General features: G+C 43.1%; 1 protein-coding gene across 5 annotated transcripts in view; it reads right to left on the bottom strand.

Annotated features, from left to right (window-relative positions):
- Positions 1–16,971, bottom strand: part of micu3b (mitochondrial calcium uptake family, member 3b) — a 39,675-nt gene that overhangs the window by 5,676 nt on the left and 17,028 nt on the right. For 3 of the 5 annotated variants that reach the window (XR_005041132.1, XM_036969585.1, XM_036969586.1), the window contains 6 exons: positions 14,881–14,973; positions 14,212–14,303; positions 13,416–13,587; positions 8,464–8,572; positions 6,829–6,983; positions 4,209–4,286 (listed from right to left, as the gene is read on the bottom strand). Coding sequence is in view for 4 of the 5 variants with exons in the window: in XM_036969585.1 (XP_036825480.1) it covers positions 4,209–4,286; positions 6,829–6,983; positions 8,464–8,572; positions 13,416–13,587; positions 14,212–14,303; positions 14,881–14,973 (699 nt within the window). In the remaining variant the exon portion in view is untranslated. The remainder of the gene's footprint in view (positions 1–4,208; positions 4,287–6,828; positions 6,984–8,463; positions 8,573–13,415; positions 13,588–14,211; positions 14,304–14,880; positions 14,974–16,971) is intronic. The other 2 variants (XM_036969587.1, XM_036969588.1) reach the window with 1 other exon arrangement.

Below are 16,971 nucleotides of genomic sequence, written 5' to 3'. Positions count from 1 at the left end.
ATCAGTTTGTACGGTAAATGGACCCAGTGCCAGCCTTGTGTTGTTTCATCACGTTGTTTGAGCACTATGGTCTGTTTCTTGTGAAACATTCATATGTGTTTAAATCGGACTGCTCATGTATGCAGAGTTAAGCTGGTGTCTGGTAGCAGGTAATCAGGCCTTAATATTACAGTAAAACTCGATGCTGAGGCTGACAAGAGTTTAGTGTGGAACACATACCAGGAGCTGACTTAACATACAGTGCCTTGCGAAAGTATTCGGCCCCCTTGAACTTTGCGACCTTTTGCCACATTTCAGGCTTCAAACAATAAAGACATAAAACTGTATTTTTTTGTGAAGAATCAACAACAAGTGGGACACAATCATGAAGGGGAACGACATTTATTGGATATTTCAAACTTTTTTAACAAATCAAAAACTGAAAAATTGGGCGTGCAAAATTATTCAGCCCCTTTACTTTCAGTGCAGCAAACTCTCTCCAGAAGTTCAGTGAGGATCTCTGAATGATCCAATGTTGACCTAAATGACTAATGATGATAAATACAATCCACCTGTGTGTAATCAAGTCTCCGTATAAATGCACCTGCACTGTGATAGTCTCAGAGGTCCGTAAAAAAGCGCAGAGAGCATCATGAAGAACAAGGAACACACCAAGCAGGTCCGAGATACTGTTGTGAAGAAGTTTAAAGCCGGATTTGGATACAAAAAGATTTCCCAAGCTTTAAACATCCCAAGGAGCACTGTGCAAGCGATAATATTGAAATGGAAGGAGTATCAGACCACTGCAAATCTACCAAGACCTGGCCGTCCCTCTAAACTTTCCGCTCATACAAGGAGAAGACTGATCAGAGATGCAGCCAAGAGGCCCATGATCACTCTGGATGAACTGCAGAGATCTACAGCTGAGGTGGGAGACTCTGTCCATAGGACAACAATCAGTCGTATATTGCACAAATCTGGCCTTTATGGAAGAGTGGCAAGAAGAAAGCCATTTCTTAAAGATATCCATAAAAAGTGTCGTTTAAAGTTTGCCACAAGCCACCTGGGAGACACACCAAACATGTGGAAGAAGGTGCTCTGGTCAGATGAAACCAAAATTGAACTTTTTGGCAACAATGCAAGACGTTATGTTTGGCGTAAAAGCAACACAGCTCATCACCCTGAACACACCATCTCCACTGTCAAACATGGTGGTGGCAGCATCATGGTTTGGGCCTGCTTTTCTTCAGCAGGGACAGGGAAGATGGTTAAAATTGATGGGAAGATGGATGGAGCCAAATACAGGACCATTCTGGAAGAAAACCTGATGGAGTCTGCAAAAGACCTGAGGACGGAGATTTGTCTTCCAACAAGACAATGATCCAAAACATAAAGCAAAATCTCCAATGGAATGGTTCAAAAATAAACATATCCAGGTGTTAGAATGGCGAAGTCAAAGTCCAGACCTGAATCCAATCGAGAATCTGTGGAAAGAACTGAAAACTGCTGTTCACAAATGCTCTCCATCCAACCTCACTGAGCTCAAGCTGTTTTGCAAGGAGGAATGAGAAAACATTTCAGTCTCTCGATGTGCAAAACTGATAGAGACATACCCCAAGCGACTTACAGCTGTAATCGCAGCAAAAGGTGGCGCTACAAAGTATTAACTTAAGGGGGCTGAATAATTTTGCACGCCCAATTTTTCAGTTTTTGATTTGTTAAAAAAGTTTGAAATATCCAATAAATGTCGTTCCACTTCATGATTGTGTCCCACTTGTTGTTGATTCTTCACAAAAAAATACAGTTTTATATCTTTATGTTTGAAGCCTGAAATGTGGCAAAAGGTTACAAAGTTCAAGGGGGCCGAATACTTTCGCAAGGCACTGTACATCATCCCAGGAGATGACTTAACATACCACATCCCAGGAGCTGACTTAACATACCACATCCCAGGAGCTGACTTAACATACCAGATCCCAGGAGCTGACTTAACATATAAAATCCCAGGAGATTACTTAACATACTACATCCCAGGAGATTATTTAACATACCACAACCCAGGAGCTGACTTAACATACCAAATTGCAGGAGCTGACTTAACATACCAGATCCCAGGAGCTGACTTAACATACTACATCCCAGGAGCTGACTTAACATACCAGATCCCAGGAGCTGACTTAACATACTACATCCCAGGAGATGACTTAACATACCAAATTGCAGGAGCTGACTTAACATAACAGATCCCAGGACCTGACTTAACAAACTACATCCCAGCAGCTGACTTAACATATCAGATCCCAGGAGCTGACTTAACATACCACATCCCAGGAGCTGACTTAACATACCAGATCCCAGGAGCTGACTTAACATACTACATCCCAGGAGATGACTTAACATACCAAATTGCAGGAGCTGACTTAACATACCAGATCCCAGGAGCTGACTTAACATACTACATCCCAGGAGCTGACTTAACATACCAGATCCCAGGAGCTGACTTAACATACTACATCCCAGGAGATGACTTAACATACCAAATTGCAGGAGCTGACTTAACATAACAGATCCAAGGAGCTGACTTAACAAACTACATCCCAGCAGCTGACTTAACATACCAGATCCCAGGAGCTGACTTAACATACCACATCCCAGGAGCTGACTTAACATACCAGATCCCAGGAGCTGACTTAACATACTACATCCCAGGAGATGACTTAACATACCAAATTGCAGGAGCTGACTTAACATACCAGATCCCAGGAGCTGACTTAACATACTACATCCCAGGAGATGACTTAACATACTACATCCCAGGAGCTGACTTAACATACCACATCCCAGGAGCTGACTTAACATACCAAATCCCAGGAGCTGACAAAACATACTACATCCCAGGAGCTGACTTAACATACCAAATCCCAGGAGCTGACTCAACATACTACATCCCAGGAGATGACTTAACATACTACATCCCAGGAGCTGATTTAACATACCACATCCCAGGAGCTAACTTAACATACCACTTCACTAGTTGAAAAGAGAGATTGTTCTATCTACTTCATAAAAAATTAAGCTCCTTTGAAGAAGGACCTGGAACAAAGACCATCATAATGTGTTATGGTGGCATTTACATCTCCAAATCAAAATAGCATTAACCTTTTGCGTGTAGGGGGCAGTATTTTAATTTTTGAAACTGCCTATTTCTCAGCCCCAGAAACTAGAATATGCATATATTTTGTCAGATTAGGATAGAAAACACTCTAAAGTTTCCAAAACTGTAAAAATATTGTCTGTGAGAATAACAGAACTGATATTGCAGGCGAAAGCCTGAGGAAAATCCAATCAGGAAGTGCCTCTTATTTTGAAACCTCTCTGTTCCTATGCAAGCCTATCCTCCATTTAAAGGGATATCAACCAGATTCCTTTTTCTATGGCTTCCCTAAGGTGTCAACAGTCTTTAGACATAGTTTCAGGCTTTTATTTTGAAAAATGAGCGTGAAGGATTACATTGCATAAGTGGATAGGTGGGGGCTCTCAGAGGGAGTTTTTGCGCAACTGAGGAAAGCTGCCATTGTTCCTCCCGCTGTTATTGAAAAACCTACACACTCGGTTGATATATTATCTAATATATATTTTAAAAACAACATGAGGATTGATTATAAAAAACATTTGACATGTTTCTGTGGACATTATGGATATTATTTGGAATATACATCTGCATTGTCGTGACCGCTCTTTCCTGTGGATTTCCGAACATAACGCGACAAACAAATGTTGGTATTTTGGGTATAAAAATAATCTTTATGGAACAAAAGGAACATTTGTTGTGTAACTGGGAGTCTTGTGAGTGAAAACATCCGAAGATCATCAAAGGTAAACGATTAATTTGATTGCTTTTCTGATTTTCGTGACCAAGCTTCCTGATGCTAAGTGTACATGATGTTATGCTATGCTATCGATAAACTTACACAAACGCTTGGATTGCTTTCGCTGTAAAGCACAATTTCAAAATCTGAGACGACAGGTAGATTAACAAAAGGCTAAACTGTGTTTTGCAATATTGCACATGTGATTTCATGAATATGAATATTTTTTGCTAATATTATTTGACTGTTGCGCTATGCTATTCAGCGGTTGCTGACAAAAATGATCCCGCTAACGGGATGGGTAGCGCCAAGAAGTTAACTATACTTCTATTGTGGATTGAACAAAGTGTCTAGATATACCTATCTGCCTGACGAGATCTCCTTCTTCAGACAGGACTTGAAAGAGGTGAACTTCTTCTTGTCATCCACTCTAAACGCCTGAGAGAGAGAGAGATAAAGAGAGAGAGAGAGAGATAGAGAGAGAAAGAGAAATAGAGAATAATGTAAACAGAAAATGTAAAATACAATGGTCATTATCCGCCACTAGGTGGAGGCAAATCTTCACAAGACTTGGAAGCAGAAATTAGAAGTGGAATTGAGACAGTGAAATCACCTGACTGTCAAAATGTCAGATAAGCGACTCATTTGACCATTAACCATTAACCATGAGCCAATGACCATGAACAAATGATCATGAATAAATGAACAAGAACCAATGAACATGAACCAATGTAAAACAAATAATGAATATGAAAACTGTTCTCATGTATTTGCGACATTGACAAAAATGACTGTTCCCTAAACTATCAACATTAGAAAATGACTGTTCCCTAAACTATCAACATTAGATAGTGACTGTTCCCTAAACTATCAACATTAGAAAATGACTGTTCCCTAAACTATCAACATTAGAAAATGACTGTTCCCTAAACTATCAACATTAGATAGTGACTGTTCCCTAAACTATCAACATTAGATAGTGACTGTATCTAAACTATGAACATTAGGTAGTGACTGTTCCTTAAACTATCAGCATTAGATAGTGACTGTCTAAACTATCAACATTAGATAGTGACTGTCTAAACTATCAACATTAGATAGTGACTGTATCTAAACTATCAACATTAGATAGTGACTGTATCTAAACTATCATTAGATAGTGACTGTGTCTAAACTATCATTAGATAGTGACTGTGTCTAAACTATCAACATTAGATAGTGACTGTGTCTAAACTATCATTAGATAGTGACTGTGTCTAAACTATCAACATTAGATAGTGACTGTGCCTAAACTATCAGATAGTGACCGTGTCTAAACTATAGACATTAGATAGTGACTGTGTCTAAACTATCAACATTAGATAGTGACTGTGACTGAACTATCAACATTAGATAGTGACTGTGTCTAAACTATCAACATTAGGTAGTGACTGTGACTAAACTATCAACATTAGATAGTGACTGTGACTAAACTATCAACATTAGAAAATGACTGTTCCCTAAACTATCAACATTAGAAAATGACTGTTCCCTAAACTATCAACATTAGATAGTGACTGTTCCCTAAACTATCAACATTAGATAGTGACTGTATCTAAACTATGAACATTAGGTAGTGACTGTTCCTTAAACTATCAGCATTAGATAGTGACTGTCTAAACTATCAACATTAGATAGTGACTGTATCTAAACTATCAACATTAGATAGTGACTGTATCTAAACTATCATTAGATAGTGACTGTGTCTAAACTATCATTAGATAGTGACTGTGTCTAAACTATCAACATTAGATAGTGACTGTGTCTAAACTATCAACATTAGATAGTGACTGTGTGTAAACTATCAACATTAGATAGTGACTGTGTCTAAACTATCAACATTAGATAGTGACTGTGTCTAAACTATCAACATTAGATAGTGACTGTGACTAAACTATCAACATTAGATAGTGACTCTTTTTAAACTATCCACATTAGATAGTGACTGCTTCCCAAACAATCAACATTAGATAGTGACTGTGTGTAAACTATCAACATTAGATAGTGACTCTTTTTAAACTATCCACATTAGATAGTGACTGTGTGTAAACTATCAACATTAGATAGTGACTGTGTCGAAACTATCAACATTAGATAGTGACTGTGTCTAAACTATCAACATTAGATAGTGACTGTGTTTAAACGATCAACATTAGATAGTGACTCTTTTTAAACTATCCACATTAGATAGTGACTGCTTCCCAAACAATCAACATTAGGGACCAGTCACTATCTAAACTATCAACATTAGATAGTGACTGTTCCATAAACTATCAACATTAGATAGTGACTCTTTCTAAACTATCAACATTAGATAGTGACTGTTCCATAAACTATCAACATTAGATAGTGACTCTTTCTAAACTATCAACATTAGATAGTGACTGTTCCATAAACTATCAACATTAGATAGTGACTCTTTCTAAACTATCAACATTAGATAGTGACTGTGTCTAAACTATCAACATATAAGACATGGTAATTCTAAACATAGCTTATCATAAACATGCATTGCTCTGTTTAGACAGATTCTGTGAACATGATCTATTCATCCCTGTTCCCATTACATATGAAGGACTATACCTCTATCAGCTATCCTGACGGCCTCCACACAACTCTACTCCACCCTTCCTCCCTGCCTCCTCCTTCCCAGCCTGCCTCCTTACCTCCCTGCCTGTCTTACCCTCCTTCCCTCCCTGCCTGTCTTACCCTCCTTACCTCCCTGCCTCCTCCTTCCCAGCCTGCCTCCTTACCTCCCTGCCTGTCTTACACTCCTTCCTTTCCTGCCTGTCTTACACTCCTTCCTTTCCTGCCTGTCTTACCCTCCTTCCTTTCTTGCCTGTCTTACCCTCCTTCCCTCCCTGCCTGTCTTACTCTCCTTCCCACCCTGCCTGTCTTACCCTCCTTCCCTCCCTCCTTGCCTGCCTGCCCCTCTCCTTACCGTGCGGCGGTGCAGCCGGTCCTTCATGACACCAATGAACTCCTTGTAACTGAGCTGTCCGTCACGGTCCTCGTCGAAGATGTGGAACACAGTGTTGACCAGGTGTTCAGTCAGCTTCAGCCCCGTCGTCACATAGACTGCACGGGCCAACTCATCTGAGAGGGACGAGGGGAACAGAATCAGCACACCACTATTTGTGCCACTAAGTTGGACTACCATTGTAGTCTCCGTCCCAGATGGCACCCTTTTCCCTATACCAGGGTCAATGAGGTCAAAAGTAGTGCACTATATAGGGAATATGGTGCCATTTGGGACGCAGTCATAGTGTATAGATGGTGTGTTAACAGTGGAAGAGTGGAACAGTTGAAGAGTGGAACAGTGTAAACAGTGGATGAGTGGAACAGTTGAAGAGTGGAACAGTGTAAACAGTGGACGAGTGGAACAGTTGAAGAGTGGAACAATGGAACAGTGTAAAAACAGTGTGGTTATTCCTCGTCCATGTATTTCAGTAGTCAAACAAATCAAATAAAGAGTGAAACTAACCTTGGTCAATGGAACGTTTGGAACTAACCTTGGCCAATGGAACGTTTGGAACAAACCTTGGTCAATGGAACGTTTGGAACTAACCTTGGCCAATGGAACGTTTGGAACAAACCTTGGACAATGGAATGATTGCAACAAACCTTGGACAATGGAACGTTTGGAACAAACCTTGGCCAATGGAACGTTTGGAACAAACCTTGGACAATGGAATGATTGGAACAAACCTTGGACAATGGAACGTTTGGAACAAACCTTGGCCAATGGAACGTTTGGAACAAACCTTGGCCAATGGAACGTTTGGAACAAACCTTGGCCAATGGAACGTTTGGAACAAACCTTGGACAATGGAATGATTGGAACAAACCTTGGACAATGGAACGTTTGGAACAAACCTTGGCCAATGGAACGTTTGGAACAAACCTTGGACAATGGAATGATTGGAACAAACCTTGGCCAATGGAACGTTTGGAACAAACCTTGGCCAATGGAATGATTGGAACAAACCTTGGCCAATGGAATGATTGGAACAAACCTTGGACAATTGAATGATTGGAACAAACCTTGGACAATGGAATGATTGGAACAAACCTTGGACAATGGAATGATTGGAACTAACCTTGGTCAATGGAACGATTGGAACAAACCTTGGTCAATGGAACGTTTGGAACAAACCTTGGCCAATGGAATGATTGGAACAAACCTTGGCCAATGGAATGATTGTAACTAACCTTGGCCAATGGAACAATTTGAACTAACCTTGGTCAATGGAACGTTTGGAACAAACCTTGGCCAATGGAATGATTGGAATTAACCTTGGTCAATGGAACAATTTGAACAAACCTTGGTCAATGGAACGTTTGGAACAAACCTTGGCCAATGGAATGATTGGAACAAACCTTGGCCAATGGAATGATTGTAACTAACCTTGGCCAATGGAACAATTTGAACTAACCTTGGTCAATGGAACGTTTGGAACAAACCTTGGCCAATGGAATGATTGGAATTAACCTTGGCCAATGGAATGATTGGAACTAACCTTGGCCAATGGAACGTTTGGAACAAACCTTGGCCAATGGAATGATTGGAACAAACCTTGGCCAATGGAACGGTTGGCAAAGTTGTACATTTGCATGGCTATAGCGAAATCCTCCAAGTTGTTCATGAATTGGAAGAAGGATCTGAACTCATCAAAGGTGATTCCCTACAAGATTAAAAAAGTCAAATTCAAATCAAAGTCAAATCCAAGTCAGTCAAATCAATTTAAATCTATTCATTTTACAAAGCAGACTAAACAGTAATTTATCTCAACTCAAATCAATAAAAACTGAAAAAGATTCTCTATTATATTAAAGTATAAAAGTAAAAAGAGTCAAATCTGAGGCTCAAACGGCGTGAGAGAGACAGGAATGAATTACACATAAAGCAAACGACTGGATGTCCCAACCCAAAAGGCCAGCCAGACAATGCAACAGCACTTCACATGACACATAATCTACTCCACTTAAACCAGAGGGAAGCCTTTAGTGTCCGCGGGACCTTGAAGACATCACACAGATAACAGACACAAAGGCAGGAAAATGACCAAACAGACAGAGTATACATCGCTGGGTTGTTCCCCCCTGGTATGGATACTATGAGTTGATTGTAGCTTTTGGGGAAAAGGTCAGAGTGTTTGTAGAGTTTTCTAAAGCAGATTAACCTAACACTTACATAAACAAAAACAAAAGGGGGCTGAATCCCAAACATCTCAGGGTTGGCAGATGAGTCAAACACAGGCCCTATTGATGTCCACTCAACCATCCCACTGCTACTAGAAACTCCTATAGCTCGCTCCCTCCGGCGCCCTTCCGACACAACCATCCCAATGCTACTAGAAACTCCTATAGCTCGCTCCCTCCCTCAGTGGCCCCTCCAACACAACCAACACACTGAGCCTAACAAATGATGTAACGAGCCATTTGTGACGCTTTGCTATTTTAACAAAGCAAGCTCCATAAACTATCTCTTAGCACAACGACGAGACCCACTTGATTATCAATGGCGATCTAGCAACAAGCTACTCGGCCCGCTGAGAAGCTGCTCACCTCCTTATGTGCGGGTCAGTGTGTCGAATGAAAAACAAACTAAAAACCTAAAATGTGAAAGTTTCACTCAGCAACTAATTCACGGTTGTCTTCACCGCAAGTGAAAAACAACAGAGAAGTTTTCAGACAAGTATTTGGTTAGATAGTATGTCCACATTAATAATTTCAGTAATACCACAGAACAGAAATTACACAATAAGAAATTCCATTCCATCTTGGTGTATCACTATCTATGTTATGGCAAGCTGGTTACCTGAAACCACTCTACACATTATTGCCACTCAGTTTATTGCTAAATAAGTAACATTTAATTTTCTTTTATGTCAAAACTGAAAATAGAAAATAAGATTTAATTGATTGAAAAACATGAGAATGACCAGTTGATTACTGGTTGACTAAATCAATCTCACACTTCCAAACTAAGTAAAGCACACTTGCATGTGTCTGGAACAAAAGGCTATGAGGCTATTTAGGCTGAGTTGCCTTGGGGGCCAGGGGGTGTTGGTGAGTCAAGGGCAAAGGGCTGAGCGGGTGTGTAGGGGGGATCATCTGGTGGGGGTTAAGGGGGAGGGGGGTGTGTGGGGGGGTCGTCTGGAAGGTTAAGGGGGGCAGAGGGGGGGTTTCTGGGAGGTAACAGTAAAGGGGTGGAGGAGGGGGATGGAGGAAGTTTTAGGTGAGGGGGATGGAGGTAGATTGAGGTGATATGGAGGTAGTTTGAGGTGAGGGGGATGGAGGTAGATTGAGGTGATATGGAGGTAGTTTTAGGTGAGGGGGATGGAGGTAGATTGAGGTGATATGGAGGTAGTTTTAGGTGAGGGGGATGGAGGTAGATTGAGGTGATATGGAGGTCGTTTGAGGTGAGGGGGATGGAGGTAGATTGAGGTGATATGGAGGTAGCTTGAGGTGAGGTGAGGGGAGTTGGAGGTAGTTTGAGGTGAGCGGAGATGGAGGTAGTTTGAGGTGAGGGGGGATGGAGGTAGTTTTAGGTGAGGGGAGACGGAGGTAGTTTGAGATGAGATGTAGGTAGTTTTAGGTGAGGGGGGATGGAGGTAGTTCAAGGTGAGGGGGGATAGATAGAGGTAGTTTTAGGTGAGGGGGGATGGAGGTAGTGTGAGGTGAGGGGGATGGAGGTAGTTTGAGGTGAGGGGGGATGGAGGTAGTTTAAGGTGAGGGGGGATAGAGGTAGTTTTAGGTGAGGGGAGACGGGGGTAGTTTGAGGTCAGGGGAGATGGAGGTAGTTTGAGATGAGATGTAGGTCGTTTTAGGTGAGGGGGATGGAGGTAGTGTGAGGTGAGCGGGGATAGATGTAGTTTGAGGTGAGATGGAGGTAGATTGAGGTGAGATGGAGGTAGATGGAGGTAAATGGCGGTAGTTTGAGGTGAGCGGGGATGGAGTTAGTTTTAGGTGAGGGGGATGGAGGTAGTGTGAGGTGAGCGGGGATGGAGTTAGTTTTAGGTGAGGGGGGATAGATGTAGTTTGAGGTGAGATGGAAGTAGATGGAGGTAAATGGCGGTAGTTTGAGGTGAGCGGGATGGAGGTAGTTTTAGGTGAGGGGGATAGATGTAGTTTGAGGTGAGATGGAGGTAGATTGAGGTGAGGGGGATGGAGGTAGATTGAGGTGATATGGAGGTAGTTTGAGGTGAGATGGAGGTAGATGGAGGTAGTTTGAGGTGAGGGGGGATGTAGGTAGTTTAAGGTGAGGGGAGATGGAGGTAAATGGCGGTAGTTTGAGGTGAGGGGAGATGAAGGGAGTTTTAGGTGAGATGGAGGTAGTTTGAGGTGAGGTGAGATGGAGGTAGTTTGAGGTGAGGGGAGATGGAGGTAGTTTAAGGTGAGGGGAGATGGAGGTAGTTTGAGGTGAGGGGAGATGGAGGTAGTTTGATGTGATATGGAGGTAGTTTAAGGTGAGGGGGATAGAGGTAGTTTGAGGTGAGGGGAGATGGAGGTAGTTTGAGGTGAGATGGAGGTAGTTTGAGGTGAGGGGAGATGGAGGTAGTTTGAGGTGAGGGGAGATGGAGGTAGTTTGAGGTGAGGGGAGATGGAGGTAGTTTGATGTGATATGGAGGTAGTTTAAGGTGAGGGGGATAGAGGTAGTTTGAGGTGAGGGGAGATGGAGGTAGTTTGAGGTGAGATGGAGGTAGTTTGAGGTGAGGGGGGGTGGATGTAGTTTGAGGTGAGATGGAGGTTGTTTGAGGTGAGGGGAGATAGAGGTAGTTTGAGGTGAGGGGAGATGGAGGGTGTTTGAGGTGAGATGGATGTAGTTTGAGGTGAGGGGAGATTAAGGTAGTTTTAGGTGAGGGGGGGTGGATGTAGTTTGAGGTGAGATGGAGGTAGTTTGAGGTGAGGGGAGATGGAGGTAGTTTGAGGTGAGGGGGGATGGAGGTAGTTTGATGTGATATGGAGGTAGTTTAAGGTGAGTGGGATAGAGGTAGTTTGAGGTGAGGGGGGGTGGATGTAGTTTGAGGTGAGATGGAGGTAGTTTGAGGTGAGGGGAGATAGAGGTAGTTTGAGGTGAGGGGAGATGGAGGTAGTTTGAGGTGAGAGGGATGTAGTTTGAGGTGAGGGGAGATTAAGGTAGTTTTAGGTGAGGGGGGGTGGATGTAGTTTGAGGTGAGATGGAGGTAGTTTGAGGTGAGGGGAGATGGAGGTAGTTTGAGGTGAGGGGAGATTAAGGTAGTTTTAGGTGAGGGGGGGTGGATGTAGTTTGAGGTGAGATGGAGGTAGTTTGAGGTGAGGGGAGATAGAGGTAGTTTGAGGTGAGGGGAGATGGAGGTAGTTTGAGGTGGGAGATAGAGGTAGATGGAGTAGTTTGAGGTGAGGGGAGATTAAGGTAGTTTTAGGTGAGGGGGATGGAAGTAGTTTGAGGTGAGATGGAGGTAGTTTGAGGTGAGGGGAGATTAAGGTAGTTTTAGGTGAGGGGGATGGATGTAGTTTGAGGTGAGATGGAGGTAGTTTGAGGTGAGGGGAGATGGAGGTAGTTTGAGGTGAGGGGAGATGGAGGTAGTTTGAGGTGGGAGATAGAGGTAGATGGAGTAGTTTGAGCTGAGGGGAGATTAAGGTAGTTTTAGGTGAGGGGGATGGATGTAGTTTGAGGTGAGATGGAGGTAGCTGGAGGTAGTTTGAGGTGAGGGGAAATGGAGGTAGTTTGAGGTGAGGGGGGATAGAGGTAGTTTGAGGTGAAGAGGGATGGAGGTAGTTTGAGGTGAAGAGGGATGGAGGTAATTTGAGTTGAGGGGAGATGGAGGTGGTTTGAGGTGAGGGGATATTGAGGTAGTTTGAGGGGAGATGGAGGTAGATGGAGGTTGTTTAAGGTGAGGGGGAATGGAGGTAGTTTGAGGTGAGGGGGGATGGAGGTAGTTTGATGTGATATGGAGGTAGTTTAAGGTGAGGGGGATATAGGTAGTTTGAGGTGAGGGGAGATAGAGGTAGTTTGAGGTAAGGGGAAATGGAGGTAGTTTGAGGTGAGATGGAGGTAGTTTGAGGTGAGAGGAGATGGAGGTAGTTTGAGGTGAGAGGAGATGGAGGTAGTTTGAGGTGGGAAATAGAGGTAGATGGAGTAGTTTGAGGTGAGGGGGGATCGAGGTAGTTTGAGGTGAAGGGGGTGTGGAGGTCATTTGAGGTGAGGGGAGATGGAGTTAATTTGAGGTGAGGGGGGATGGAGGTAGTTTGAGGTGAAGGGGGATGGAGGTAGTTTGAGGTGAGGGGGGATGGAGGTAGTTTGAGGTGAAGGGGGATGGAGGTAGTTTGAGGTGAGGGGGGATGGAGGTAGTTTGAGGTGAGGGGGGATGGAGGTAGTTTGAGGTGAAGGGGGATGGAGGTCATTTGAGGTGAGGGGAGATGGAGTTAATTTGAGGTGAGGGGGGATGGAGGATGGAGGTAGTTTGAGGTGAGGGGGAGCCTTAGGGTGTTTGAGTGTGTTAGCATAAGGCAAAGACTACATTGCAAGCGCTCCACAATCACCTTCTCATCTGTAATGCTCTTGCGCACATTGTCCAGGTAACCTGCAATGTCGTCTACGTTGGTGAAACGCAACAGGATGTGGGCAAAGTCCTCCTCACTGATGATAGGCAGGCCTTTGGAATAGGACAGGAACTCAATCTCAAGCACCTCTGTCTGCAAGTTGTCCATGAATCTGGGGAGGGATGGAGAGGGAGACAGAGAGGGGTGGAGAGGGAAACAGAGAAGGGTGGAGAGGGAGACAGAGAAGGGTGGAGAGGGAGAAAGAGAGGGAGACAGGGAGGAGAGGGAGGCAGAGAGGAGTGAAGAGGGAGATGGAGAGGGAGACAGCGAGGTGATGAGGGAGACAGAGTTGGAGAGGGAGACAGTGGGGAGTGAAGAGGGAGACGGAGAGCAGTGGGAGACAGCGAGGTGAAGAGGGAGACAGAGAGATGGAGAGGGAGACAGCGAGGTGAAGAGAGAGACAGAGAGATGGAGAGGGAGACAGAGAAGTGAAGAGAGAGATAGAGGCACTGGTAATAGGTAATGCCACCACCAACTCACATACAGTACAGAGAGAGGGGACACTGGACTGGGTACCTGACTATAGCTACCACAATGAGTTAGGATGAGTATGATTAATTCAATTGCAAATATTTCTATAATTAGTAGAAATTACAATTGTGTATTGTACATTATATACAGCGCATTCGGAAAGTATTGAGACCCTTACTCAGTACTTTGTTGCACATTATATATATATATCTGACACTGCAAATGCAAGATGTAAGTTGGAGTTTTTGTACATTTCCCTACTTGCCTGTAAAAATCATCAAAGCCCAACTCTGCCTTTCCCTTTTTCCCGAAGAAATGAACCAGCAGGGTCGTGTCGGTCATATTTTCATCTATATTCTGGAAGGGAAAACACATTTGTGATTCAGTCTGACTTCCATTCCTCATAAAGAAAAGGACCACTTATGGCCGACCACGAGGACCATTTATCTACAAGGACCCAACCATGCAAAATACATTTGACTCACACAAACACACACATGCTTGTACGTAGAAACATGCAGCCAAGTGCCACATAGAGAGCTCTTGAACAACACAAATGCCGACAAATGCTTTTATGCTCCCTTCATTGTCTAATATCAATGTGTAAATGTAGCACACTTCAGTCATTTTACAATTGACTATGTTAATGGTTCATATGTGGCTAGGAAACACAGGGAGACCAACGTTGAACTTCCAGCATTTTCCCTCCTCCTGACAGTTACACATGGTACTGAGCCATATCAGAGTCATCAACCAAACTAGGGCCAACAACATAGTTTATCATCAACAACAAAATAAATCAATATATTGAGCATGATCCATATCATGTGACATTTAAGACACAACATTACACAGACCCAATCAAGAGAACCCGTAAACATCTACAGGTTAAATAGGAAAGGGACACATCTGAAAACAAGACTTGTGTAGCTACCTCCAGGTCAGAAAAGAGAGCTTGGCTTGCCCCCTTTCTCAGAGCATCCCACATGCCCCGGGGCTCTAACTGCTGGGCCTCTTTTCTAAGGACCTGTGATGGTGGTAGAGTAGTGGAGGCAGAGCTGTTAGATGACGACAGAGCACATCTGGCAGATATTAACAGCATTAGCATCAGGCATTAGCATTAAACACACACACAAAAACAGGCAAACAGACTGATGGACAGACAGAAGTAGAGATGGACAGACGGACGGACAGACGGACGGACAGACAGAACTAGAAACAGACAGATGAATAGACAAACAGACCGACCGACAGACAGGCAGACAGAGTATCTTTCAAATAGCCAACTGATTTGAACTGATTGACACTACTGAACTCCTCCTAGCAGTGACAACAGTAAAATAACTCTCTGACATCCAACCACCCAGCCAGGCAGTCTTAGACAGGACATGAGTGCTGAGAAGTCCTCACTGTCGGTATAGTAACCACAGTCTGTGAAAGACCGAAACACCCCATCCATAAAGCTGTGAGCTCTGCTCTGCACTGGAGCATGCAGCCTTCTGGCGAGGAATTCAGCCAAGACAGCTGCATATGTCCGAGACACACAGGGCGTGAAGGGTGAATTCATGACAGGTTTACAGTGTAACTGAATCCATTCAATCTGAATACATCATCGTTTGAACATAGCTGCGAGCTGAATGCAGGTTACGGTGTACTTTTCATCCACACTTGTGAAATGGGATCAGATTGTGATTAAATAAACATTTTGGAATGATATCTCTCTTTGTTCATTGTAGTTGATAGTGGCCCACCCTACCATGTCCCAGAGGGGGAGGCAGGTTACACCCTATCAATGAGAAAATGTTGCCACTCTTGTATAATCATGGGCAATTGAAACCATCCAATACATTTCAAGAATACAATGATTCTTTCAGATGCAACATCCCAAAGTGTTTGTGGAAGCCAGTGTCTTTTTCATCCAAGTGAATGTTATGTCTGGACTAGTGTGACATCAAACAAACAAGGCTGCTTCTCACCAGTGTGACCAACTCTCACTCAGTAAGGTCATGCAACAGTGAATTCCTTTACTCCTGCAGTCCTATTGATATAATAATGGAGAGTCTAGCATTATTACTCTTTGGTAACAGTACTAGTAATACTAGTTATATGAATGATAACATTACATGTACAGTTGAAGTCGGATGTTTACACTCACCTTAGCCAAATACATTTAAACTCAGTTTTTCACAATTCCTGACATTTAATCCAAGGAAAAATTCCCTGTCTTAGGTCCGTTAGGATCACCACTTTATTTTAAGAATGTGAAATGTCAGAATAATAGTAGAGAGAATGATTTATTTCAGCTTTTATTTCTTCACGTCACATTCTCAGTGGGTCAGAAGTTTACATACACTCAATTAGTATTTGGTAGCATTGCCTTTAAATTGTTTAACTTGGGTCAAACGTTTCAGGTAGCCTTCCACACGCTTCCCACAATAAATTGGGTGAATTTTGGCCCATTCCTCCTGACAGAGCTGGTGTAACTGAGTCAGGTTTGTAGGCCTCCTTGCTCGAACACACTTTTTCAGTTCTGCCCACACATTTTCTATGGGATTGAGGTTAGGGCTTTGTGATGGCCACTCCAATACCTTGACTTTGCTGTCCTTAAGCCATTTCGCCACAACTTTGGAAGTATGCTTGGGGTCATTGTCCATTTGGAAGACCCATTTGCGACCAAGCTTTAACTTCCTGACTGATGTCTTGAGATGTTTTGCTTCAATATATCCACATAATTTTCCTCCTCATGATGCCATCTATTTTGTGAAGTGCACCAGTCCCTCCAGCAGCAAAGCACCCCCACAACATGATGCTGCCACCCCCGTGCTTCACGGTTGGGATGGTGTTATTCGGCTTGCAAGCGTCACCCTTTTTCCTCCAAACATAACAATGGTCATTATGGCCAAACAGTTCTATTTTTGTTTCATCAGACCAGTAGACATTTATCCAAAAAGTACGATCTTTGTCCCCATGTGCAGTTGCAAACCGTATTCAGGCTTTTTTATGGTGGTTTTGAAGCAGTGGCCTC

This window comes from Oncorhynchus mykiss, chromosome 31 (assembly GCF_013265735.2).
Source record: "Oncorhynchus mykiss isolate Arlee chromosome 31, USDA_OmykA_1.1, whole genome shotgun sequence".
Taxonomy (NCBI): domain Eukaryota; kingdom Metazoa; phylum Chordata; class Actinopteri; order Salmoniformes; family Salmonidae; genus Oncorhynchus; species Oncorhynchus mykiss.
This window is presented reverse-complemented; position numbering and strand designations above follow the sequence as displayed.